The sequence below is a fragment of the Nansenia antarctica genome (assembly GCF_963989245.1).
Source record: "Nansenia antarctica genome assembly, chromosome: 4".
NCBI classification, from domain to species: domain Eukaryota; kingdom Metazoa; phylum Chordata; class Actinopteri; order Argentiniformes; family Microstomatidae; genus Nansenia; species Nansenia antarctica.
In genome coordinates this window covers 21,781,404-21,808,889 of record NC_137689.1, presented here as the reverse complement: position 1 = coordinate 21,808,889, position 27,486 = coordinate 21,781,404, and the positions used below count along the sequence as shown (strand labels likewise).

Below are 27,486 nucleotides of genomic sequence, written 5' to 3'. Positions count from 1 at the left end.
CCCATTTACTCTGCTCTTGTCCTCATGTTATTGTCAGCTAGATGCACAGTACAGTACAATATGTGCAACTTTAAGCATTTGTACTTGTGTGTTTATTGATTTGTATGTGTATTGTCTACTATTAAACTTCCATAATGTTTAATGAATACTTGTGTCTTTTAAAATGAAAGCAACCCTTTATTTGAATATACAGCTCTAGGAAAAAAATAGAAACCACTGCAAAAATATCAGTTTCTCTGGTGTGTTTGAGTGAAATTAAATGTTTTGTTATAAACTACTGACAACATTTCTCCCAAATCCCATATTTGCCAAAAAAAAAAAAAAGACAACTGATCAAAATAACAAAAAAAGATGCAGTGTTTTCAGCCCTTGAATAATGCAAAGAAAATGTTAATCTTCAATGGGGTTCAGGTCTGGAGATTGGGCTGGCAATAACAGAGTCTTGGGGCCTCATTTATAAAGCTTTGCGTAGAACTGGTGTAAACAGCCTGCGTACGTATGCAAAGCAAGAACATTTCCGCACCAACATTGAGATTTATAAAATTGTGAGCACCCAAGTGGTGTTGTGCAGAATTCTCTCTCCCCTCGCTTCTTTTCAATACAATTTCAATACAATAGTTTACAGTAATACATTTATGTATTATAATATTTAAGAATAATAATTTTGACAACCCTTTGCTTGTAGTTACAACAGAGAACAAGCGATCGTATATTTTAGGTTGTAAACGTTAAGAGGAACACATCACAATGCTAAGCGTATAGGGGAGTGAGAATTGACTGTGTTGGTAAAACCAAAGTCAATAATATTAATTTCAAACTGTTATTGAGTGAATGAGTGCCCTGCACTAGAGGAAGATGCAGTAGCGGTTCTACAAGAACTACACCTGGTTGCCATGGTTGCCTCCCGAGGTCGGTGCTGCGCGCTCCCGCTTCGTAGTGAGGCGCGCGCTGATAACGGCCGTTTAGTCAGTAGCAGAATTCCGCCCAGGTGCTCCTCTCTCTCCGCTCCGCCACAAACCACCGACGACAACTACTATATATATACCTAATATACCTATTCTTTACTTTACCTTCGTGGTCGAAACTGAAACATGAGCCTATCTCCTGGTTAGTCATGATTGAGTTTGACATTTGACAAAGTAACTAGCCAGCTGAATCTAGCTAACTGTAGTTAACAAACCCAACTCTAGTTAGCAAACATTAACTCGCTAGCACGTTTGCAGGTTACAGTTTATTGTGTGAGAGTTTGGGTCTTTCACATTTATTGGAAACATTGTTTACAGGTTCATCTTTCAACATCGAGGATATCATAAGAACTTCGATGAGAGGAGGTAGGTAGGTTTGTATTTGTACAAAAAATATTAACTGGTTAACTGGTCTTTTGCAGATGGCAACGTCAAACCCAACGTTAAGCAGTTAGTGACTGAACTAAGAAAGCTGCAACAAGGTAACCCAAACCTCTGTTACTCCTTGTCACCCCTGACTGACTCATGTTTGGCTTAATATCTGTTTAGATGCTAAAAGGGCTCCTAACCAGGGCCGGTCCTAGGACTTTTGAGGAAAACAATCTCAAATCTAAGCAAGATTTCTAATGTGCCCCCCCCCACACTTCCCCAGTAACCAACACAAGTCAAACTGTGCGTGTGCGTGTGCGTGTGCGTGTGTGTGTTCTCAGGAAAGAGGATGCTGGAGCAGGAAGTGAAGCAGGCCCAGTCGCTCAAAGATTCACTGCAGGGGAATCTGGACACTTGTAAGAAAGCAAGAGGAGATGGCTAGGACCATGTTCCAATACTCTTCAGATGCATCTATCCCTCCTCCCTTCCTTGAGATGCAATCACTGATCTCACATGGCTGGATAGGTGAAAGCCCTGTAATGGAACCTTTGCTCACACCTATCCAACTATGCTAAATCAGCGATTACTTCCGGGGGTTTGGTGGGCGGGCGGAGAAGCAAACTGAAGCGATGTTCTTCTTAGAGTAATGATGAGTTCTGCAATATTGACGCCATTTGTTATGTCCTTACCACAGTGCATGCGGAAGCTTACCAGCTGGAGGAAATCCACAAAGACAGAGAGGGTATGTCTTGATCAAATTATGTCAGTGCAATGTGCATTATGTTTGACGAAATCAGCTGTCATGTTTCTTCATCATTAGGTGTGGACATCAGACATTATGTGGTTCAGTAGTGGTGTCAGGGTTAATGATAACGACTAACAATTTAATGATAATGAGGATTATGTTTTATTGATAATGATGACGATAATGTTTGAATGATAATTTACATTACAATTTTTGGCATTTAGCAGACGCCTTATTCCAAAGCGACTTACAATCAATACATTTGACTAAGCAAGTGAATCAACAATCCACCAGTCGTAGCAGAAAGAGTAATCTAGCTCAGGCCCGGGGCCATTGGCAGTCTCCGTGATAGAAGGATTATTATTTTATAAATTTATTTTATATAGACACTGGAGAAATAGTACAAGGTGGGCAGTAGAAGTCTTAGGGGACATAGTAAAGAGGAAAAGCGGGTGTTTCAGGAGACGCAGTGCTGGGGGGTAGTAAATGTCTCAGGAGGATCAGTTAAGGTGTAACCTGAAGAGATGGGTCTTCACTCTCTGACGGAAGATGGGTAGTGACTGCAATTCTGACAGCCGTGGGAAGCTCATTCCACCAGCGTCACTACACCAGTGTAGTGAAGAGACGTGATAATGGCGATAATGCTTTAATGGTAATGGTAATGGTGATAATGTTGTTATAATAATAATGGTGATGTTTTCTCTCAGAGTCGTGCAGGGTCCTTCAGTTCCAGTCTGAGCAGATGGAGCAGGATTCCACCAGGTGAGCAGTCACACTGAGCAGGATTCCACCAGGTGAGCAGTCACACTGAGCAGGATTCCACCAGGTGAGCAGTCACACTGAGCAGCATCCCCTTCCCTTCACTCCAGATTCCCCGTTCTACCCAGATCAGGGTTTCCGTTAGATTTTTTTTTGCCGGACAACGTGTCCGGGAAGATTTCGATTTACCGGACAAACGTCAGATATTCCGGTCATCATATTAAAATATAATATAGCTGTTTGTCGCGGTGATTACTGTTGTGTAGCGGCCTATATATGCCATTTAATGTCTATTTCTCATCCGATACGATTAGATGCGAGCTATATAATATATAATAATATAACATGATTTGCATGCGCGCTATGCATATATGTCCAGCGCTGAACGCGCGCCACACTGGGAACTGAACAGACTGCATCGATCAATGAACGGACTCCACAATACGTTAACTGAAGTTTGTTAAATTGTTTGGGATTAATGTGAGTTTTCTATTTTCTCTTTCCAGTTTTACCCTTTTTTAATCAATAAAACAACGTCATTTCTATAACCAGGTCTCGCTGGTTGGGAAGGCATTTCGTTTAGCTGCCTGTCAAATCATACTTAATCGGACTCGGGAGTATGACAATGAGGAGAACATAACTGTTTATTGAGAAACGATTGATAGGCAGGTTGGGATACGATGACATTTTAATTAGGTTTTTTCTCTCTCTCACTCGCTGTCTCTCGCACACGCACACACACACACACACACACACACACACACACACACGCACACACGCACTCACCCGTGGTGGTCAGCACGGTGCTGGTGAAAAACAGGGAGGAGATGAAATCCCAGTTGGGTTCGCTGGAGTTCCCCAGCACGGACACGCCGTAGTTACTGGTTACCTACCTCCAGCGCCCGGGCCAGCAGCTCCTCCAGCCGGGCGTCGGACACGCACCCGGCGGAGGGCCTGCAATTGTTCGCGCAACCGGTGCGACGGCGTCAGCCGCCTCCATCTCTTCAGAGCCAGACTTCTCCTCAGACTCATTGTTGCTTGGTTTCATGAAGTAATTGCTAAGCTTACTTTGTTTTGCCATGTTTACATTAATTTAATCGCTCGCTATGGTGCACTTTGAGCTGCAACGTTTGCGTATTATATCGTTTGCGCAGGGTTGCCAGATGGGCCGGGTTACCGCCGAATGGGCTACTGGGTTTAGCGGTAATAGACTGGTTAGGCTGTATTGTCAATCCCATCTGGCAACCCTGCCGCCGCTGTTTCGCATAGGCAGCCTCTAGCCTACACATTAGGAGTCATCATCATGCCGGCGTCAAATCATATAATAATAAAATAAATACATAGCCTATATATTCGTCTTTTTTTAAATAGAAGGAATCAGAATGTGAACTTTAGCGAATTGTATTCAAATTGTGCTTAGAGGGAATTATTTTCACCGGACAATATGACCGACGAGTTTTAAATTTGTCGGACTTCAACAAATTTTACTGGACAAAGACCGGTAATTACCGGTTAACGGAAACCCTGACCCAGATGTAAGATGGCGGCCAATAGCAGGTTGATTCCATTCCGTTGTAAACAAGGGAAAGGGCAATTCTATCCCTTCCAAATATCCCCTTCACCAAGTAAACAAAAAACACGCCTTCAGCACAAAGTTCATTGTAATTCACTCGACACAGCCGAAGAGCAGTTTATGGTTGCTTTTTTATACCTGTCGTTTGACGTACCCAGACACGTACAAACTTTTGACTGGTACTGTACGAAACAGCAAGAAACGTAATCAAAACGTAGAGCTCACACGATAGGAGGGAGCAAGGGAAGGGGATGTGTCCATTTGGAATGGAAAGGAGCCTGATCAGGTATAATACAGGTGTACTTCTCGACCTCACCTGTTTGATCTTCGTAGTTATTCAGCTTGGTTGTCTCCCATTCTCACATGGAACACTAGGTGGCAGTATGACAGCAGTAGTGAGTGGAATTACAGTAGTAGTCCTCCTTTCTAACTTGGTGTGTTTAGGGCTTAAGGAGAAACCAGCGATATAATTTCTCCTCATCGATCAGATTGAACAATTATATTATATAAACTCAAAACCAATTTTTTCATTTCTATTTTGTTTTGATCTCATCCCTGAATTGATCATTTCAAAGGACGCAGGATATTGAGGTAGTAGCATGCTACATTGCTAAATGTGCCTTACTGTGTGTATAGCCTATTGATATTCCCTCAGGCAATGTATAATGTATTGTGTATTGTGATGGTGTCCAGTGTCCCTACAACCCCATGGTTTTGAATGGGAAACATACACACTTACGCACACACATACACACACACAAACACACATACACACACACACATACACCGGTGCCTGGAATTGATCTCTATCCAGCCCCTGTTTGAGGATAAATTGTATAGAGAAGAACTGCCAGAACAATGGATGTAGTGTCGTCATGGAGAACCACACCAAAGCTGAAGCGGTGAAGTGATGAGTGCCTCAAACCTCAGTTTAGTAACAGACCATCTGCTGTTTGGTTTACAGTAACAATAACCTTTTTAGAAATCATCAGATCCTGAAATGTCTGTCAGCAGAGGTACAGTTAGTATACATTTAAACTCTAAAATGTTTAGGCTTATTTGATCTGCCGCAATGGAAAATTCAAATATATTTTAATAGTTGTTTTCTTCAGTGTGTGTGTGTGTGTGTGTGTGTGTGTGTGTCTCCATGACAGGCAGTTGCAGCTGAACGAGAAGAGTGAGGAGCAGGTAGAGCAGTACAGGTGTCAGATCCAGGAGACCAAGCTCAAACACAGGAAGCAACGGTATATGCTGTTTCACTGTTCTTGATAGCCTGCTTTCTTACTGTTCATTATATTCTTCAATGTTCAAGGGCCTCATAGGAGCACATTTGACTTTTATGTATAGCGTGGTACTATTATTCTTGGTTGGTATGATGCCATATTGGTCTCTCGACTGCATTGAGTTGTTGATTATATGTTTTATTGGAGAGCTAAGGTTGAACATCGTGTACTTTCTCACGCAGGATGAAGTTTGAGAATCAGCTTCAGCAAATGATAGAACAGCATAAGAATCTGCAGGTGTTTGTGAGTTTGTCTTTGTTCAAATATGATTCTCCGATGGGATAGGAGCTAGAGGAGGGGGCTAGGCACTAAAATGGAACTGGGCCCTAGTCTCATCTGATCTCTGTCCTCTCATCTCCTCTCCCCCAGACCCTACAAAGACTACCTGCTGAAATAGAGAACATTGAAAACACCAAGATTCAGTTGTTGAAGGCTGGTACGTACCGTTTGTACATTGTGTGTGTGTGTGTGTGTGTGTGTGTGTGTGTGTGTGTGTGTGTGTGTGTGTGTGTGCGTGCGTGATTTTGCATATAATCAGGGTATCCGCGGTGTCTTGAAAAGTATTAAAAGTTGATAAATCAATTTTGGGAAAATCAAGACCGTTAATAAGTATTAAAAAGTCTTGGGGCGCTTAGGTGGCGTAGCGGGTTAAGCGTCGACCATGTAACCGCAGGGTCCCCGGTTCGAATTCCGGCCGGGACATATCCTGCATGTAATCCCTCCTCTCTCTCTCACCCCTCCTTCCTGTCTAAATCTTCACTGTATCTGTCAAATAAAAAATGGAAAATATGAGTGGGACTGCCCCACTCAGAAAAAAAAAAAAAAAGAATAATAAAAAAAAAGTCTTATCACGATTTTATGAGGTCTTGGATTTTTGTAGGTATTTTTCTGAATTAGACTCTGTCCAAATAATTTCAGTCCTAAAAACTTTGAGTAAAAGAATGTATTAGTTTTATAAAAAAACAAAGATGAACCGGAAATTCTATGATAGTGGTCTAGTCTATTGCAAACTAAAACTGTTAAGTTAAAGGTGTCACTGATGTAAACGGTTACAGCTCGAAGTGGCGGTGAGGTCTGGAAAAATATTGACAAGGTCTTTAAAAAGTCTTAGAAAGGTATTGAAATTAACCTCAAGATTCCTGTATATACCCGGATAATGCTTGTGTGTGTTTTGGGTCTGTGTCTGTAGATCAGCTGAAGTTGGCTCAGCTCTGCCACCTAGAGGAGGAGCTGGGTGAGGCGAGGAGACAGACCCAGCCTGAACCAGCTGATTTGTAGTTTCTGTTTATTGTGGTGCGAATTAATGGACAACAATTTGCATGTGTACACACACACACACACACACACACACACAAAGTCAGAACATTACATAATAAAATACCGTATATTTTTTTTTTAGAGAATAATTAATTCCCTGTGCAAAATCCCCATTAATTCTGATTGTCTTTATTGTGTGTTTATTGATTTGTATGTGTATTGTCTACTATTAAACTTCCATAATGTTTAATGAATACTTGTGTCTTTTAAAATAAAAGCAACCCTTTATTTGAATATACAGCTCTAGAAAAAATATAGAAACCACTGCAAAAATATCAGTTTCTCTGGTGTGTCTGAGTGAAATTAAATGTTTTGTTATAAACTACTGACAACACTTCTCCCAAATCCCATATTTGCAAAGAAAATGACAACTGATCAAAATAACAAAAAAAGATGCAGTGTTTTCAGACCTTGAATAATGCAAAGAAAATGTTAATCTTCAATGGGGTTCAGGTCTGGAGATTGGGCTGGCAATAACAGAGTCTTGGGGCCTCATTTATAAAGCTTTGCGTAGAACTGGTGTAAACAGCCTGTGTACGTATGCAAAGCAAGAACATTTCCGCACACCAACATTGAGATTTATAAAATGGTGCGCACCCAAGTGGAATTTGCAGTGTGCAAGTTCCACGCCTGCTTCCCTTTATAAATCACAATCAACTCTACATTTTGCGCACGTGAATGAGCGTCTTGTCCCACCATTTTTAGAGCCCATAGTTTCCTATAAATGGTCAGTGAAACACCTGACAGAAATTTCACTAACCCAAGGGCGAATAAGTGTGTACACGTATGTGCAGTGTACACGTATATTCTTTGTGTGCACTCCTTCATATACGTGAGAGGTAATATTTTGATTTATGTTGTTGGAAATGGCATTTGGGCATTTGGTCATTTCTCCAGTTCCCTATGTTCCCACAGCCCAATGGTCCCACATTTCTAATATGTTTATTTTTGTCTAAATTATGCCCTATGTTCCCACAGCCCAATGGTCCCACATTTCTGAATTTGGAAATTTGGTGGAGAGGTGTAGCATGGAGCAAGGAAGACCCCCTCAAATTTTGGTCACGATCCGAGGGTTACGGGTTAGGGTTTGGGTAGATGGATTGTGGGAGGAGAAAAGAGGCTTCAGACAGGCAGACACACATACTTCTCTGTTATATACCGGTAGTTCGATTACTTGGAAATGTGGGAACATTGGGCTGTGGGACCATAGACACGCTCCCCTCCAGTTCCTGGCGTACACATGGGTCTCAGGCGCACAGTTTCACGCCAAGTTTGTTTTTTATGAATCCCAAAATTGCAGGAAAATGTGCGTATGCACGTTTTTGGCTGTACGCAAGCTTTATAAATGAGCCCCAGGTCTCTGACTAACCATTCTAACACCAACAAGGTGTTGGGCAAAGCTGAAAAGGACTCATCAGAGAATATGACCTTACTCCAATCCTCTTCAGTCCAATCCTTATGGTCTTTCGCAAACGTCAGCCTGGATCTTCTTTTGATTGATTGATTGAAAACTTTATTAGAAGATTAGCAGAAGTAGGTACATGAAAGTACATATTACATACAAGGTCAACTAAAAGGATAAAAAAAACAAGAAAGCCACTGGCTTATTTCAATTGGGGTCCTTGATTCTCAATTCATCGTTACATGTAAGACAGACAAAAAAAACTAGTACTATCTACAAGATAATACAGACAAATAACTATTACTATCTACAAGATAAACATACATCCATCATGGGAAGAACAATACAACAAAACATAAGGTATGTACAGCGGGTAGGACAGGTGGGGACATACACCACAGGTGGGGGCGGGGGACAAAACACAAAGTATGTACAGTGGGTAGTTCGGGTCTTTTAATCAGATTTTTGATTTAGAGGGTCCAGTTACGGATTGCAGCCTCCTGTAAATGTTTTTTGAGAGTGGTTTTGAAGGTGGGCAGTGTTTTGCACTCCTTTAAGATTATAGGAAGGGCGTTCCACATTTTTACTGCATAGTTTGCAAACGAGTTTAACCCCTTGTTTGTGGTGCAACGCGGTTGAACGTGGTTCGTGGAGCTTCCTCTGGTGTTGTATGTGTGGACGTTGTTCACTTTTTGGAAGTATGTTGACAGGTACTTGGGTGTCTTTGTGGTGTAGCGTATCTTGAAGACCAGGCCCAGTGCAAGCTGCTGCACTCTGTCAACTACTCGTAGCCAATCAAGGCTAAAAAAATGAGCAGCGGTTAGATGTGTCCTAGGGTTGAGGCCTAGCAGAAGCCTAACCAGTTTATTTTGGGCTGTCTGGAGTCTTGTTTTATGGGCCTTTGTGGTTCTATAGTACCATGATGTTACGGCATAGTCGAAGTGACATTGAATGAGAGCTCCTGATAGGGTCCTCAGTGTGTTTTTACTGACAAGTGAGGATATCCTGTACAAGAATCTAGTTCTATGGTTCACTTTTTTGATTACTTTTGCTGCCATTTTATCTCCGGAAAGATTTGCCTCTAAGATGGAGCCCAGGTATGTAATATCCTCTTTTCTTGTGATATTAATGTTACCCACTTTTATTTTAAAATGTTCAGCCTTTCTGAGTTTAGATGGGGATCCGTATAGGATGGTTTCAGTTACCTTTGCTTCCCATTGATGAAGGGCTTTTTTCTTGGGGCAGCTGTGGCGCAGAAGGTAGAGCGAAGGTAATGATCGTAAGGTTGGCAGATTGGCGGTTCGAACCCTGGCTGGCTACATGTCGAAGTCCTTAGGCAAGACATCAAACCCCAAATGACTCCCAATGAGCTGGCACCTTGCATGGTAGCTTGCCGCCATTGGTGGGAATGTGTGTGTGAATGGGTGAATGAGAGGCCAATGCTTTGGAATAAGGCGCTATAAGTCAGTCCATTTCTAGTTTTGGACGACTTCAGCCCTGCCCCTAGCAGCCTGTTTCGAACCGTCCTCGCTGTGCACTTCACCCCAGCTGCCGTCTGCCGGTTGCCATTCTTTTTGTAGGTCACTTGATGTCATCCTACGTTTGTTGTGTGACATTCAACCTCACTCAAAACTTTTCTCTTCAACTCTTTTGGCATGGTCAATCGTTTTTTTTTTTTTTTTTTAAATGCTTGAAGTAGCACAGTTTTTGCCATCCAGCTGGTCCTGTTGCAAACGGATAGTGATGACCACATTAGTGGTTTTTATACATTTCCTTGTTAAAAAATATATATTTTTAAAATCATTTAATAATTAATCCAAAGTTGTATATGTAAATATTTTAAATTCATGTGGAGGGAAACATTGTTCTTAACAGGGATTAAAGTGTCACACAACACAAAATATGTAGCCATGCTGATAATTCGACATTTTTCACTGTGATGTATATCCCTCTGATCCCGAGGCACCCCTTCAATTGAGAGTCACACAAACTACAAACGTCAGTTCCGGTGCAAAATAATGAATGTTCAAATGGATGTGAACCAATGAGATGAGCGCTATGTGTTCTCGTCTGTTATTCTTCCAATCACAAAATATCCACAGTAGAATCGGAGTTCCGTGTCAGCGAATTGGCTTCACGTATTATAAGAATCAAGGTAGTGTTTACACCCAGAGTGACGGTCCTTTGTCGCTCAAAGCAGAGAATTTAGCTGGTAGCGACGTGTGGTTGAAATCGCTGAAGCTGACCCGACATTTTCTCTGCAAAGGTATGGACACAAACATAGCGAAAAAGAGAAAAGACAAGGTTATATTCTGATTTGAGAAGTAACGGATTATTTAGTCAGTCAATATTGTATTAATTTGCTCGGACTGAGAACGAGGAACAAATGAGGCTACCAAATTACCAACTAGCCATTTGCTAGCAGCAGTTAGGCTGACTTTGCTGAGCTAATAGCTATTCCCACCGTGTATTTTAGTTACATTTCAGTTGGATAGCTTTAACTAGTTGCTGTGTTTTATCAAACCAAATCGCACAGGCTACTGATTCAGCACGATTCAGGCCTATTTAACCACCTGGGAGGGGGGAAGGGTTCACGAACAAGGCCTAGGACGGCCTAGTAGCCTGATGCTATTTAGATACTTGTTATTTTCTGTATAAAACAATCAGACGTAATCAATAGATAAACATACGTATACACTTATACACATATGAACGTTGTTTTGTTGACCAAATGTATTAATTAACTGGGACGTTCCGTTTCAATCCAGCCATTAGACGGGCTCTCCGTGCACGTCTGGAGGCTGCCTAACAATGGTGGATGGCTGTTCCGTGCAGACATTGGACACAACGTTACAGTGCACATACGATGAAAAGTCTCCCGTTATCAAACAGAATTTATGTTGTTGATCTTTTAACTGAAAAGCACGTCCAACGAGACGTTTTCGTTTCAGGGATTAATCAGACCCGCTTATTTTGTCTTTAGGCAGACTTGGCCTGCAGCTTTTAGTTATACAATTGTCTCCCTTCGTTTACATTTTAATCAATACTACCCACTAAGATTAATGTTTGTAATTATCAGATGCAAGGTAACAGGGGCCCCCGTGAACAACAGAACCATGGGCCACAGAGACACAACCCTATGGAACAGAAAAAAGGAGGTGGTGGTGGCAATAGCAATGGACAGCACGCTGATAACAATGAGCAGAAAAACCCAAGTAAGATTACATTCTTAAATGACCAATGTTATGAAATCGGTTATGTAATTGTTAATGCTGTATTTTATTCATGGCTTCTCTCTAGATGCAGAGTTGACTATAGATCTTCAGAACTTCAGGAAGCCTGGAGAGAAGGCTTACACTCAGAGAAGCCGTCTGTTTGTTGGAAATTTACCTACTGGGACCACTGAGCAAGAGGTGGAGAAGTTGTTTTCCAAGTATGGCCAGCCTTCTGAGATTTTCATCAATAAAGATAGGGGCTTTGGATTCATTAGACTGGTAAGTAGCATGTTCATGTGATTAAACTCCAAGATCTAAGATTGTTAGTGGTCTTAATGTTGATATGAGCGTACTCATGTAATCTCTTGTCTATGAGTCCCAGTTTCACGGCTCGCAGGAGGCATACACTTCTGATAAGACTAATCAACATTGGACCACTTTTGTTAGAAAATCATACTTTGATTTTAGGTTGATCTATTGTCCAGACCATAGAATGTATGTGTGATATGTTGTCATTTCATTGTTTTCAAACAACAGGAGACAAAAACCGTCGCAGATATTGCTAAGGCAGAGCTTGATGACACCAATTTCAGAGGCAGACAGCTGCGTGTGCGATTTGCAACACATGGAGCTGCTCTAACTGTGAAGAATCTGCCACAATTCATATCCAATGAGCTCCTGGAAGAGGCTTTCTCTGTTTTCGGCCAGATTGAAAGGGCCATAGTTATAGTGGATGACAGGGGGAGACCTACAGGGAAGGGAATCGTGGAGTACACTGCTAAGCCTGCTGCGAGGAAGGCTCTGGATAGATGTGCCGATGGATCCTTTCTGCTGACTGCGTAAGTAATTGTCTCAAAATGTATTAAGCAGGAGCAATGCTTGTTTTATTAAATGCAGTTGATGTGACCTTCTCAAGCAGAGCGTTTGTGCTGGAAATAAATAAAACGTTGCCTTCCAGATTTCCAAGGCCAGTGACAGTGGAGCCAATGGAGCAGTTTGATGAGGATGAGGGCCTGCCAGAGAAGATTCTAAACAAAAACCAGCAGTTTCACAAGTTAGTCAACATGGTTTCAATCAAATAGTTTTATCAGATGCAGTAGTTTTTAAAGTTAGATTAGTTCTTTTAGATCTTTTTTTATACCACACTGGTTTTGTGATGCCTACTTCACACTTAATTCAGCTTTGAAGATGTTGGGTACAACAATCAAATACATTTGCTGATATGAAAATGGATACAATCCACATGTTTTGACATTGATTAAAATGTCTTCCCAAAGGGAGCGGGAGCAGCCTCCACGGTTTGCCCAGCCCGGGACTTTTGAGTACGAGTATGCCATGCGCTGGAAGGCCCTGATGGACATGGAGAAGCAGCAGTATGAGCAGGTGGATAGGAACATCAAGGAGGCTCAGGAGAAGCTGGAGGTTGAAATGGAAGCAGCCAGACATGAACACCAGGTCGTGCTGATGAGGCAGGGTGTGTATGCTTTAGTCTACAGACTAAAGCGCTTTGAGTTGCATCCGTGTACGAAAGGCGCTATATAAATAAAGTTTCACTTCACTTCACTACAGACACCTGAACAAAGGCACATGTTATCCAATGGTCAGTGTGCATCTGACTACTTAATGCCTCCATGCCGCAGGTGCTACTGGTGCCTGAGTGCCACAATCATTAGTGGACTGGTCTCAACATGTCCAAATATAGTTATTTTCTTTCTACTTATTTCTGTTGGATCCTATGCATGCAAAAGCTTTCAACTTCTTAAATGTTTACTGCAGTTGTTTACTTGGGCTTTATTGCCCTGCCAGAGCTATTTTCCATGTGTCCTACCATAGGCTTTTATTAAAATGTCAGTCAGCCTCATATTGACCAACTTTGATGCAGTTCGGTTTAATGATGACTTGACTGACAGAAGTGAGTGAGTTTTACTAACAGAGTGTCATCTCATTGCAGACCTTCTGAGGCGTCAGGAGGAGCTCAGGAGAATGGAGGAGCTCCATAACAATGAGATGCAGAAGCGAAAGCAGATGGAGCTGCGCCAGGAGGAGGAGCGGCGTAGGAGAGAAGAGGAGATGAGGATGCACAACGAGGAGATCATGAGGAGGCAGCAGGAGTTCAAAGGAAACCTATCTGGAAATGTAAGTCTGTGCCTATCCAGTGTGTTAGGACAAGGTTATGGCCACCATGCTTTGTCATTATCTGCTTTGTCTTTTTCCCCCTAAATGTACGACTTAGTAGCTAGACTCCCCAAGGTGATTTGTAAAACTTCCTGCCTTTTCAGTATTGGGTCTTCTTGCTTGAGGGGGAGGCTTACATTTAATATAATTTTTATTTTATATATTTTTTCTAATGTTTTTATTTGTTTTCTCCTTTCTTCAACAACCTAGCGGGAGCAGGAGATTAGGATGCACATGGCTGGTAAGTCTTCATTTAGTGTTTGGTATTCGTTTGGCTATGTAAAGGCACCGTGCTCATATGTAGTATGTCTTTTGTTTGTCTCATGTTCTATTCGGTTGATGCAGGTCAAGGGATGCAAATGAACAGAAACTCAATGGGAGGGAATGCTGCGCCTGCTGGAGCTGCCAACATGCCAGCTGAGAACACCCCATTGATGGTAATGTCTAGACCTATATGGATAAGAATTAAAACATTTGCCCAAAGGGACCGTGGGTCCCCTGAAAGGCGCTATATACATTTAGGTTATTATTATTATTATCATCATCATCATATTTAAACAAATTCCATATCGAACGGATTTGAATACAGAATTACAGACAGAATAACCAAAATGTTACTTTTTACATAGCAACGTATTGACCATTCGGCAAATTAATCTATCTATTATCTAACTTGATGCTGGAGAAAATATGTGAAGCTCTAGTTCACGGAATGCCTCTAACTGGCCTTTCAAAGCTCACTTTCATAACATGTTCTTCTTTTGTCTCCAGCAGGGGGCTGGAAACAACAATATGTCTGGAGGAGGTGGTAGTGGTGGTGGTGGTGGTGGTGGAGGAGGAGGTGGCGGCGGCGGCGGTGTCGGTGGTGGTGTCGGTGGTGGTGGTGGTGGCCAGGCTGGCTTTCCAAGAGGCCCACCAGGCCCCCAGGATTTTGGGGCTAATAAGCGGCGCAGATTCTGAGGCCTTTCACACTTTTTTACTTTTCAAACTGTACTATATTTTAAAGCTCATACATGGAATATTACTTTTTATGTACTGTGAATTGTATGGGGAACATTTTGACATTTTTGTTTTAACTAGTTCAGTATTACCGTACTGTGTTACTTAAGTGATTGCATTTTCATATTTCAGATGGAAACTGCTTCTGTATAGGCTTTCTTTTTTTTATTCCTCAAAACAACGTACTTTTATATAGGATTAGTAATACATGTTTGTCATATTCATTCTCTCTCAGCCTTTCTGAAAAGCTTTAAAAATAAATTCTTAATTCCATGGAATGGGTTTGATGTCTTTTTTTCTGTTTTTTACTGTTGAATTGTTAGTTCCAGAATTTTACTCCTAAATTATAATAAAGTGCCATTGACGTACTGAATCAGGAGCAGCTGTTAAGCTTAAAATGTAGTTCTTTTAGGCTTTCTTGACTTGTTTCATCAACTCTGTATCTTAGAAATCACCTGTGATCTAAAATAACAGTTATTTGGGCGCCATTAGGCTTTCATAAGATGCCTTCACTTCAAACACAAATTTCACCAATAGGCTAAGACAAAGACTGGACAGGAAAGTTATTTGGTTACAAATGTGACTGGCTATAAACCTGTTACAACTCTGGTGTCTGTTGATGTACTGTAGATCAAGTTTTGGTATTAGCCCCTTCCTATTTCCAGCCATGGGAACAATTATTTCTATATATTTTTTCTTACTCCTATTACGTGTAGAAATTATTTGCCGGCTGGTGTGAAATGCATACCGGGATACTGAGCTGCATACTTCAGTGTGAACAGTCTTCTGGTAATGGCATACTTATTATGAATTTAGTAGGCAGTGCAGTACACCTTGAGTGTGTAGTAGTAGGCAGTATGGTAGTATGCCATTTCGAACACAGCCAAAGTAACGTATACTGTAGATGTCCATGGGCTTTCCTGCGCAGAATTGATGCACTTGAACATAAGAAAATTCTACTTGGGAAATTCAACCAATGCGCTTCGCGGGAATATGTATACGTAACTTCAACCACCAATGAGTTTGTTCGAAGGGCGGGTAATTGTTTCCCCTTCTTGAACCATGTGACCTAAAAACGTCTGGCCTTGTAGCGAGAACGGCTTGGTCGGGTAAAGCGTGTTCAGGGCAGTGTTGTACAGTAGATCTAGCGTATTGCTAGCGACGTCTCTGGAACATACAGCACATTGGTTGAGTCAAAATGTTGAGGTGTAAAATCATGTGGAAGAGGCTGGCACCGCTCGCCCGAGCCTCCTCAACGTTGTGCCGGCAAAATGCAAGAAGAGCAGGCAAGTAGAGCTGCTGCGTGCCGGTCTGGTTGACTGTATAACCGCTAGAAGTCCAACCTGCTAGCCAGCTACAGTGTCAGTGACATTTGCAGGTTAGGTAGCCAGCTTAGCTAGCATGTCTTTCAAAGAGCACCAATGAATCTCCTACCTCATGTGCATAGGCACCACGCCAACATATGCTGCTCACCCTGTTATTAATATTACCTCACTAGCTGACACAGTTTACAGTGGAGTAAATGCAATTTGTACATGTTTTTTTGCTAACTGGCTAGCGCGTAGGTGATTGACAGCTGGTCCTTGTGAGTCAACACATAGGTCTGAACTCTGTATTCGCAGGGTCATCATGAGTTATACAAATCTGAATCTCGTAAGAACGTTTTCGTACCTAATTAGACGTGGCGTTTTCATTTATATGACAGGCATAGTTAGCTAGAAAACTGAGTCGTGGCCGAACCAACCTCACATTTGAAGTCTGCCAACCCAAGGTCGTTGCTCGAAACTAACGGACCTACACTGGCTAGCTACGTAACACTACACAATCACAAGTATTTGGCTAACTTAGTTAGATATAGGAAGCAAACGTTCTTCTGAGTACCTACCCACTAGTATGGCCTTTATATGGGGCTTGTCGGTATCTAATGAGATTCAAATGGGTCTGCCAAACACTTCTCATGCACAATTCACTACCTGATGCATGAGTTTCTTTAGATCACAGTAACAGAAGTTTACACTATGCTGTTTATGTTAGTAAGTTAGTATGTTATCACTTCACTAACTCAGGTATCACAGATGGTTACAACAAACTGCATGAAACACCAAGATTCATTAAACACAAGTGTCCTTACTGGTCCCACACAGGTTATTTATATTTAGCCTAGCCAAGTCTTCTTCAACAGCTCCATCTTCTTAGAAGTCATGTTGCTACTGGATGTTGTGTGAAATTTATCCTAATCCTTATTGATTTGATTACAGTATTGAACAATGAAAGAAGATCAATGTTGGTTCCACAAGCCCACATGTCCTCAGAAGCTCCAAAGAGTGGAGGGGAAAACAATCTATATTACCTCCTGGTAGGAGCAACTTGCCTTGGTGGGGCAGTGTATGTAAGTATCATGTCAGTTGCTCTCAGTACGGTCCACCTTAATTTCAGTGGATTATAGGCGTCATGACTTGTCATCTGTGAAATGTAAATGCAAATCATTTCAGTGGAGCATTTGTTTGTGTTATTTTTTGTGAGGTTTATCTCTGTTAAGTGTACAAAGATTGTGATGAAGCATGTGAATATACTGAACACCTCCAGGTCGATAACTGGATCAGGCCGTATTTGTCAAAATGGTACCATGTCATTTCAGCACTTCAATATCTCACCTTTGTGCATCATCTTGATGTCTTTTGGGTTTTGGCCAGAACACTATGTAGGTCACTCTATTAATGATTGCATATGGACTTTATTCAAGGGACTGGAACCTAGTCTATTAAAAAAAAACATTTGACTGAGAGTTTTATGTTGGGCTCTGGATTTCTGAATGGCAAATTCATTTTAATAATCTAAGACAGTTTGCAAAAATAATTGGAGGTGTTTGTTTTATATTTTCACAGGGTTACTTCACCCTCAAAGGAGACTCACAGAGGTATCAGGATCGAATTGAAGAAATTGCATCAAGGCCAAATAAACTAAGCACAGAACAAACTACATACCTCCAGACAGAGTCCCCAGGTGAGGACTGAAATGTTGTCTATTCCGTTTAATGAGTGTCTTCAACCTCACTTGCCACCAGTTTTTAACAACATATAATGTACCTTTAGGCTATTGCGTGCATAACCTGCATACTAGTCAATCAGTCTATTTTAAATTGTTATATCTTGTCAAGTTAATGAAAATAAGCCCCATGATGTACATCTTGTGTTTCTCAGTTGAAGGAGCCGCTGAAACACCAAATGGTGAGTTTATCTTCATTGCTGAGAAGAGCAAGTGGTTTGTCCCCTACTCATGTCCATGTCCGTTAACCAATAGTTCTTCATTCTTACTTCTTGCAAGGGTGTGCATCATGGTATAACTTTGATAGTAGAAATCTACAGGCAAGAATATGTTGTTTAAATAATATGTAGTAGTGGTCCAGATGAAATACATAATGTTATTTGCCTCCTGAACTTTCTTTGTAGAACTATTTCTTAAGAAGGTTGTGTTGTAACCGTAAATAATTTTTCAAAACCATGATATCCTTCACATGTTATGCTTGTTATTACTGTGATGTTGTAACGCAGGACAATCACCACCAGGGGGAATAGATGATGCCTTGATATCTTATGTCTGCATTTGGATGGTTGATTTCTTTCTTTTTTGAATAGTGAATCTTTCAGATGCTCCTGAAAATATATACTTTCTACATACTGATTACCTGTTACATCAATGTTACAGTCGTTTAATGCAACACTAAGTTGTTAGAACTCGGGTCAATGGTTCTGTAAAGGTAAAGCTAACACGGAAAAGCCTGTATTGTTTTACCTATCGCATCATGCTTTTGCTTGCCATTTTGACGCAGCCATAATTTAGTGTCCTACACTTGCTAAGTTGCCTTCACTTTGCTGAGCTTGATCCTTTAACTTTGGTCACCCTTACAGTTTGAGCAGTTTCATCAAACCTAGCAGCATTAAGCATGGTGGAAAGGCCTTAAGACGCTAATACCTACTCACTTTATGTGATCTCTCACCATGAAGAGCCATCTGAGCAGGGTTCTGAACCTTTAGTAGCTGAGAGTGAAGCCCCGCTTTCAGCTGAGGAGAGGAGCCCCCCACCCCCCGCTCCAGAGGAACCTGCCCTCAGTGAAACAGCGGAACTGTCTTCAGGTTCTATATAGATTATTTAGCCACGCACGCATATGTATGCCTCATGTCACGTCTGGACATTCCAAAACCATTCACACTCCTATTGTGTTGTTCTGAGGCTGAGAAATATGTTCCTTGTCCAGACTGCGTTTCCTGCATGTGGCATGGGGCTGTTGTTATTAAACCTTCTGTCCTTGCTGCATGGGGCATGTCTCTTTCTCTGTTAAACCTCCATCTGCATGTCTCTTTAGCACAGCTGATTTCATGGTTACTCCTCTGCAATAGTCATGTGAAAAAGATAGGACACCCCATGAAACCTGTTCAACATATTCAAAGGGACATTTGATCTTCATTTAAACAATTTTGAGAGATGGAGGTAATATAACTAAACAAATACAACAACAACAAAATCTTTTAAAATTGATTTGTAAAATGTATTTAATAGAAATGCAATTTTCTTTTGAGAAAAACGTTAGGACATCCCCACATTTATTACTTAACATTTTAATTAGAATCAAGTGCACCACATCAGGTGCAAATGATTAGCACATCCTTATAGGATTTTGGAGGAGCCTGTCTTATTTAAAACTCAGACATTTAGTTTGGTTTGCTCTTGATTGTTGAAGTGAGTGGTATCACCATGGTGAGATCAAGAGCTCCCTGAGGCCTTCAGAAAGAAGGTTATAGATGTGTATGAGTCTAGGAACAGATTATAAAAGGTCTCCAAACAATTAGAAATCAGCCATTCCACTGTCTGGAAAATAATTTACAAGTGGAGACAACATTTAAAACAACTGCCAACATTGCCAGCAAGTTCAACCCAAGAGCAGATCGCAAGATGCTTAAAGAAGTCTCCAACAATCCTAATGTCATCACAGGACCTACAGGTAGCTCTTGCCACAGTTGATGTCAAAGTACATGCATCTACAATCAGAAAGAAACTGCAAAAGTTTGATTTTCATGGGAAGTGTGCAAGGAGGAAACCCTTGCTGTAAAAAAACAACAACCAACCTCAAGGCAAGACTAAAGTTGGCCAGAGAACACCAGATGAACACCAGGACTTCTGGAACAATGTGCTTTGGACAGGTGAATCCAAAGTTGAATTATTTGGGCACAGTAACAGAAGACATTTTTGGAGCAAACCAAAGACAGCATTTGAGCTCAAGAACCTCATACCAACTGTGAAGCATGGAGGTGGAAATGTCATGGTTTGGGGCTGCTTTGCTGCAGTAGGGCCTGACCAGCTTAACATCATAGAATCTACTATGAATTCTTTATTGTATAAGAGGGTGCTAGAGGAAAATGTGAGACCATCTATCCAAAAATGTAATCTGAAGTGGATGTGGACAATGCAGCATGACAATGACCCAAAACCTTCCAGTAAATCCACCAAGGAATGGCTCAAAAGAAAGAAAGGGAGAGGTCTGGAATGGCCAAGTCAAACCCCTATTGGGATGCTGTGGGGTGATTTGAAACGGGCTGTGCATGCAAGACACCCCTCAAACATCACACAGTTGAAATAATTCTGCATGGTGTAGGAAAAACTTTCTCCCAGTCGATGTCAGAGACTGGTAGACAGTCATAGGAAATGTCTAATTGAGGTTATTTCAGCCAAAGGGGGCAATACCAGTTATTAGGACATAGGGTGTCAATGCAATAGAGTTGGCATCTTTGTTCATTTTTGGTAAAATGAATGATAACAAAGTTAAGTTGTTTTTGGTTCAAATACATCACCTTTATCTATAGATTTGAAAGAAGATCAAATATTGATATGTCCATATTTCTTAAAAAAAGAACTAAATATTTCATGGAGTGTCCTAATTTTTCGTGACTGTATGTGTTCTCTCAAACTTGGATCGACTGATAGAAGCCCTTAATATATCAGTCATCTGACCTTGTTCTATGACTGCACATCTGTCTTGTACTTCTGGAACTCCACTAACATGCCCTTGGCCATCTTGCCATGTCCTTGAATTGACTGTGATTCTAAAAAAAAAAAAATAGCTAGCAAGGAATCTAAAGTGATTCTAAAAATGGGAACTGTCAGTGATGAAGATGATGACAGGTTGGCGGGGGCACAGTCTCTGGAGTTCGTCTGACTGCCTCACGTGAATGTCTGTCGGTGGATGAAATATCTTTGCCACATGTTTGTGATTGTGAATGGATCCCTTCCTGTCTCACATGTTCTGTAATGTCACTCAAACTTTATACATTTCTTTTTCTCTTGACCAACACCACCTAACCACATGTCCTCTCTCGTTGTAGAAATGTTCTGTTGTTTAAACTGCATTTTGTGCCTCTTCGGTTGTGTTTTCCCCTGATGTTCTGGGTTTGCTAATGCAGGGAAGCAGCTCTTGCATTTACAGTTGACTTCTCTCTAGTGTACCTCGCGTCAAATGGAGATTTGAAAGGCATCAGACATTTTGAAAGGCATCAAGTATTTTGGTTTTCTTCCCCCCCCCCTCTATTGAACCATGACACTTTGCTTGCTGACAGAGATTGCTCCTGACACAGAAGCTGCTCCTGCAGAAATACCAGAATACACCCCTATTCCTGAAGGTGAGAGTGAGTTTGTGGAAGAGAACACCCCTTTTTAGTAGAATAAATGCTTGATCTAAAGCATCGTCACCTGCATTTACATCCCTGCTGCTGAGGAATATTACAACTCAAAAGTTGAAGACATCATTGACGTGAGGACGTTTTTTAAATGAATTTGGTGAATACACAGAAACCTCCTCTGAAGGCACTGAAGTGGAACCATCTGAACCTCTCGTCGTCACTACAGAAGCTGAGATTGGTAAGGAATGCTTGCATGGATCAAGAAGACCCCCCCCCCTCCTTTAGGTCTTTAATGAAGAGTTCACTCTAAACATGGACTATGGATTACCCCCCAACAGCACCTGAACCTGAGGTAGAACCAACTTCTGAAGAACCAGCAGAGAAGCCTGCTGCACCTTCAGAAGAGAGTGGTAAGATCAGACACCATGAAGAATGGAAGTTTCCACATCTCTATCCGAATCAAAATGGAGAGAGTTTTTATTTATTTAAATGTTATTAAAATGGCATCATGCCAACAGAAGCGGCACCTGCAGCTGAATCCGTCCCTGAAGAATCGCTGGAGCAGCCAAGTACTCCTGCTGAGAGTGGTAAGAGGTCCTTCCAAAGAAGATGAAGTCTTTTTTTTGGGGGGGTGCACTTAATAGTTAAATAAATAAAGCGTTATTTAAATGCTGCCATTGTGCTAACAGAGCCAGAACCCTCATCTGAACCGTCCCCTGCAGAGCTTACTGGACCTCCTGCGCCTGTTGTGGAGAGTGGTAAGCACTCAGACCAAGTGCAGATGTCCCCACTTATGTTCAATTCTTTTTTTAAGCTATTTTTGTTCTTCATCACTTAATGCTCCGGTTGTACTAACAGAATCTACAGCAGTAGCAGAAATCCCCCCTGCAGAAACAGCAGAGCCACAATCTACGACTGTGCCCGAGAGTGGTAAGACCTGAGCCCAGCCTCAACTGGAATGGGAAGACAATACAGCAATATGTTTCCCCCCCCCCTAGAAACATGATACTATTACCTGCAACACATCTTTCTCCTTTTTATTTGTTCATTCACTTTTGATGGTTACCTCTTTTCTTCCTCTCCTGTTAAGTTTACTTGTGCTAAATGTTTGCGTCCCTGTAATGCTAAATGATAAGCTCTTACACATGGATGGATGTTGCCTTGACCTTATTCTACTCTCTTTTTCCTCCAAGGTTACTTTGCTGAAATATTTGGTCATTGTACGGCTAAACCATACACTCACACACATGGTTCTATTGTTTTTAGAGGTTGTCTGCAAGTGATGTTGCCTTTTTACAGCAGGATGATGAAGCATGTTGGGAGATTGAGCTCACAGTGTAGTAGGAGATCAGGCAGTGATGTTAACCTCTCTCTCACTATTACAGCTCCAGCAGTGGAGGAACCTACTACTGTCGTCTCTGCCCCAGAGGTCCCTGCCCTCCCAGAGTTCCCCTCACACGCCCCCTACCTCTTAATTGGCGGAGGCACAGCCTCTTTTGCTGCTGCTCGCTCCATTCGAGCCAGGGACCCAGGAGCCAGGGTCAGTGTGCCTCTGCTGTTGATCTAGTAGTCATGGCTACAATGTACATGAATTAGATCTACTGTATTTAGCTCCTTTTCTTAATAATTGTATTTGTTCTGATGATCTGTCTACAGGTGTTGATTATCACTGACGAACCAGACCTTCCATACATGAGGCCTCCTCTCTCCAAGGAGCTCTGGTTCTCAGATGACCCCAGTGTGACCGACACCCTGCGTTTCAAACAGTGGAATGGCAAGGAGAGGAGGTGTGTTTATGCTACACAACCAAGTTTGCGTTCTCATGAGTCACTATCTATTGCAATATGCTTGTATTGATACTTTTTTTTTTTTTTTTTGCGTCAGCATCTACTTCCAGCCTCCCTCCTTCTACGTCAGTCCTCAGGAGTTGGAGAAAGTGGAGAATGGGGGAGTGGCTGTGATGACTGGGAAAAAGGTTGGTCCTTTCTTTTGAAATACAAAGAATTCACAACTATTTTTGTTACCTTACCAAAGTATTTATTTCACGGAAATCTCTCCCCCCAGGTTGTACACATGGATGTGAGAGGGAACAAAGTGAGACTGAGTGATGACACTGAAATCTCCTATGAGAAGTGCCTGATCGCCACAGGTAAACCACTATGAGAAAAGTCATCCAATGAACCTACTGGTTCACTTCTGGCAAGATTGAATCGCAGTTGATTTGAGCTTTTCACTTTAGGTGGTATCCCAAGGAATCTGCAAGTGATTGAGAGAGCTGGAGAAGAAGTGACAAACAGGACGACACTCTTCAGAAAGGTGCGTCTACTCATGTTGGACAAAAATTCAAGTTTACACCTCGTTAAATGTTAGTTTCTGCTTTGTTGAGGGACTGCACAGCATGACTTCAAAATATGTTGTATGTGTAAGGGGAGCCACCAGGGGGAGCCTTTGCTCCTGAGTCATGACACCTCGGATTTCAAAGGAAAACCAGACTTACAAATGTACTGTAATTCAATGAAGATGTGAATATACACGTCATTAGGTACACCTTGCTTCAACAACAACCTTGATTCAACAATGTGCTGGAAACATTTCTGAGATTTTTAGTTACTGTTGCCATTCTATAAGTTCTGTCTGGCCATTCTCCTCTGACCAACACATTTTCACCCAGAGAACAGCTGCTCACTGGATATTTTCTCTTTTTCGGACCATTCTCTGTAAACCCTAGAGATAGTTGTGAGGACAAATCCCAGTAGATCAGCACTTTCTGAAATACTCAAAACAGCCCGTCTGGCACGAGCAACCATGCCACGTTCAAAGTCACGTAAATCACCTTTCTTCCCCATTCTGATGCTTCAGCAGATCGTCTTTGCCATGTCTCCATGCCTAAATGCATTGAGTCGCTGCCATGTGATTGGCTGATTAGATATTTGCGTTAAAGTTGAAAAGGTGTACCTAATGAAGTGGCTGGTGAGTGTAAGTCTCTATTGTCCTAAATGGCTAATGTTGTAGCCTAGTATTATGTTAGTAATTATGTATTTTGGATGTATTTAAAGTAAATAATTGTGCACTCTGTGTAAACATGAATTTGCTTTCATCCCAAGGTTGAGGACTTCAAATCGTTGGATAAGGTCTCCAGAGAAATCAAGTCTATCACCATAATCGGAGGAGGCTTCTTAGGGAGTGAGCTGGCCTGTGCCTTGGGCAGAAGATGTAAGACCCCACTGATTGAACTGAGGAACAAATGACTTGAAGGCACTATGACTAAACTGACCAGGGAAGACTGATGGAAGCAGAAATCGTAGGACGGGCTCATTGTAATGCCTCAGATTTCTACCTCCACCAACCTCCACTGAAAGTGACACATAGCTACCACAGTGAGATCACCCATTGTAAAGTGTCTGTCCATCCTTCTTCCCAGCGAATGAGACTGAGCTGGAGGTGGTCCAGATGTTCCCAGAGAAGGGTAACATGGGAAAGATCCTACCTGAGTATCTGAGCAACTGGACAACAGAGAAAGTCAAGAGAGGTAAAGAGAAGTGCCCCGTAGTCCTCTCCATACTGTATAGAATAGCCTTTTCTCAATTGTTAGGTACACAACTCCTCACGTCCTCTCCTCCGTCCTCCCCTCGTGTCCTACTGAAAACAGTGGAAGATAAGGTCTAGCTTCCTCCCCTTACATATTCTCCTCCAATAATTTTTTCATGAGGAGGTCTTTGCTGCCCAGTACAAGTCGCTGAGCCACCCAGTTTGAACACTTCCTCTTCTGTTACTCTTCTTTTCCAGAGGGAGTCCAGGTCATCACGGAGGCGCTGGTGAAAGCAGTGAGCTTCAACGGTGACCAAGTGGAGATCAAACTCAAGGATGGCCGTGTGGTAAGTGGTGATCACAAACAAGCGTTTACCAGAACTTAGTGAAGGTTTATTTGGTAATGACTGATCTTCTCCACTTTCCCCACTATAGGTGAAGACTGACCACGTTGTTGCAGCTGTCGGCCTGGAGCCCAGTGTTGAGCTGGCCAAGTCAGCAGGTCTGGAGGTGGACGCTGACTTTGGGGGCTATCGGGTCAATGCAGAGCTGCAGGCTAGGGCCAATATATGGGTGGTAAGTACAACACTGGGGTTGAATTCATATGGTTCTATTTTTGGTTCTATTGGTGGGGGCTAGTTTATTTTCAATCTCCCACTGAAGGATAGATATAATATGTCTATGCTCTAATATTTATTAATTGAATTTCCAGCATGATAATAGTTAACCTGATGTGGTTTGATTACATACAGTAGCCAGGCCATTGTTGTGAACATTTCCTCTTCTGTACAGGCAGGTGATGCTGCATGCTTCTATGACATCAGACTGGGCCGCAGGCGGGTGGAGCATCATGACCACGCGGTCGTGAGTGGCAGGCTGGCTGGGGAGAACATGACCGGAGCCAACAAACCCTACTGGCATCAGTCCATGTTTTGGTAGGAGTTGAAACTCAATAATTTACACTCACTGAGCACTTCATTAGGAACTTCTGTACACCTTATTCATTCAGGTGGTGTAATGGTGTGGGGAATGTTTCCTTCGCACACTTTGGGCCCATTAATACCAATCATCGCTTGAATGCCACAGCCTATTCATCCTGTTCTTCATTGGCCTTCCTAGTCACCGCATCTAAATCCAATAGAACATCTTTGGGATGTGGTAGAACGGGAGAATCACAGCTTTAAAGTGCACCTGAAAAATCTCTCAAAGGAATGTTTCCAACATCTTGTGGAATCAATGCCACAAATAATTGAGGCTGTTTTGAGAGCAAAGGGAGACCCTACCCAGTATTAGTAAAGTGTACCTTATGAAGTGTTCAGTGACTATATTCCCTGCCAGTAGCCGTCAGTGACTCGTCCTGCCTCTGACCTGCGCTCTCACTTCCAAATGTGTTCACAGGAGTGATCTGGGGCCTGATGTGGGCTATGAGGCCATTGGGATTGTGGACAGTAGCCTTCCAACAGTAGGAGTGTTTGCCAAAGCCACTGCCAAGGACACTCCTAGAGCTGCTGCAGAGAAGTCAGGTATGATCCAATAACGGTTGAGCTTCTGTACAGTCAACACAATCTAGGCTCTGCTCATGGACCTGTGTGCTTTTCAAAATGAGAAATTCCATGTTCCGAAAAAGTCAGTTGATTTTAAGACTATCCTGGCTTATTTGGTGTAGGAACTGGGATCCGTTCAGAGAGTGAGACTGAGGCAGTGGCCAGTAGCCCTGTGGCCTCCTCCACACCTGCCCCTGCCCCTGCCCCTGCCCCTGCTCCAGTACCCCAACAGAAGGACGACTACGGCAAAGGAGTGATCTTCTATCTGCGAGACAATGTGGTCGTGGGCATTATCCTGTGGAACGTGTTTAACAGAATGCCCATTGCTAGGAAGGTGAGCACAGAGGAGGAGAGATCCTGTTTGTTTCTCTCAATGTTAAACATCTGAAATGGAAAAACTGATGGCTTTTCTTTGCATTTTGTCTGCAGATCATTAAAGATGGCGAGGAGCATACAGATCTGAATGAAGTGGCTAAGCTCTTCAACATTCACGAGGATTGAGTCTGCTCTGGGGAGGCTGAGGCTGAGCCTATGATGGGAGACATGTCACTACTCATAAAGGCTTTGAACTTTCACAGTCATCGCCAGGCTTTGGCAGACCCAACTGAGGAAGCACCACATTGACAAGGGACGATCTCTGGACACACATCTGCTCTGTACATCACTGGGATATTTTCATATGTTTGTAATTTGTATCGGATACATGTTTGTTTTTTTCTATTTAAGATCTAAATGTTCAGTCTCTCTCTCATATGAATGCCGCCTTCAACCCAGAAATATACATGTTCCATATTGTGATCAAGGTTTGAAATTGTCCATCCCCCACATTTGTCCATATTGTTCTACCAGCCCAACAACATTCTACTGGTATATGGATGTATGTCTCAGTGTGATCCAAGCAGCTCACCATGGAAAAGGCTGCAATAAAAATATTTTTAAAC

The 27,486-nt window shown here is 42.1% G+C and overlaps 2 protein-coding genes across 6 annotated transcripts; both read left to right on the top strand.

Moving 5' to 3' along the window:
* Nucleotides 1–10,609: 10,609 nt before the first annotated feature.
* nono (non-POU domain containing, octamer-binding) lies at nt 10,610–15,080 on the top strand. The gene is made up of 10 exons (XM_080528576.1): nt 10,610–10,679; nt 11,493–11,628; nt 11,714–11,907; nt 12,166–12,467; nt 12,587–12,682; nt 12,906–13,102; nt 13,580–13,764; nt 14,014–14,044; nt 14,149–14,240; nt 14,668–15,080. The coding sequence occupies exons 2-10, from the start codon at nt 11,493–11,495 to the stop codon at nt 14,761–14,763; spliced, it is 1,329 nt and encodes a 442-aa protein (XP_080384702.1). The 5' UTR covers nt 10,610–10,679; the 3' UTR covers nt 14,764–15,080.
* An 827-nt stretch (nt 15,081–15,907) lies between these two features.
* On the top strand, nt 15,908–27,486 carry LOC308155274 (apoptosis-inducing factor 1, mitochondrial-like). Of its 5 annotated transcripts, none has more exons than XM_080528560.1 (24): nt 15,908–16,088; nt 17,061–17,191; nt 17,688–17,805; nt 18,003–18,029; nt 18,807–18,935; nt 21,432–21,473; nt 21,643–21,711; nt 21,812–21,883; nt 21,992–22,060; nt 22,163–22,231; nt 22,332–22,403; nt 22,859–23,013; nt 23,130–23,260; nt 23,358–23,448; nt 23,538–23,622; nt 23,713–23,789; nt 24,578–24,686; nt 24,895–25,002; nt 25,260–25,348; nt 25,437–25,577; nt 25,794–25,936; nt 26,400–26,524; nt 26,668–26,879; nt 26,975–27,486. In XM_080528560.1, exons 1-24 carry the CDS (start codon nt 16,001–16,003, stop codon nt 27,044–27,046), a joined length of 2,424 nt encoding a protein of 807 aa, XP_080384686.1. In that variant the 5' UTR covers nt 15,908–16,000; the 3' UTR covers nt 27,047–27,486. The 5 variants fall into 5 exon arrangements, with proteins under 5 accessions (XP_080384686.1, XP_080384685.1, XP_080384687.1 ...); XM_080528559.1 differs by having other exon boundaries at nt 21,411–21,473; XM_080528561.1 differs by lacking the exon at nt 18,807–18,935 and having other exon boundaries at nt 21,411–21,473.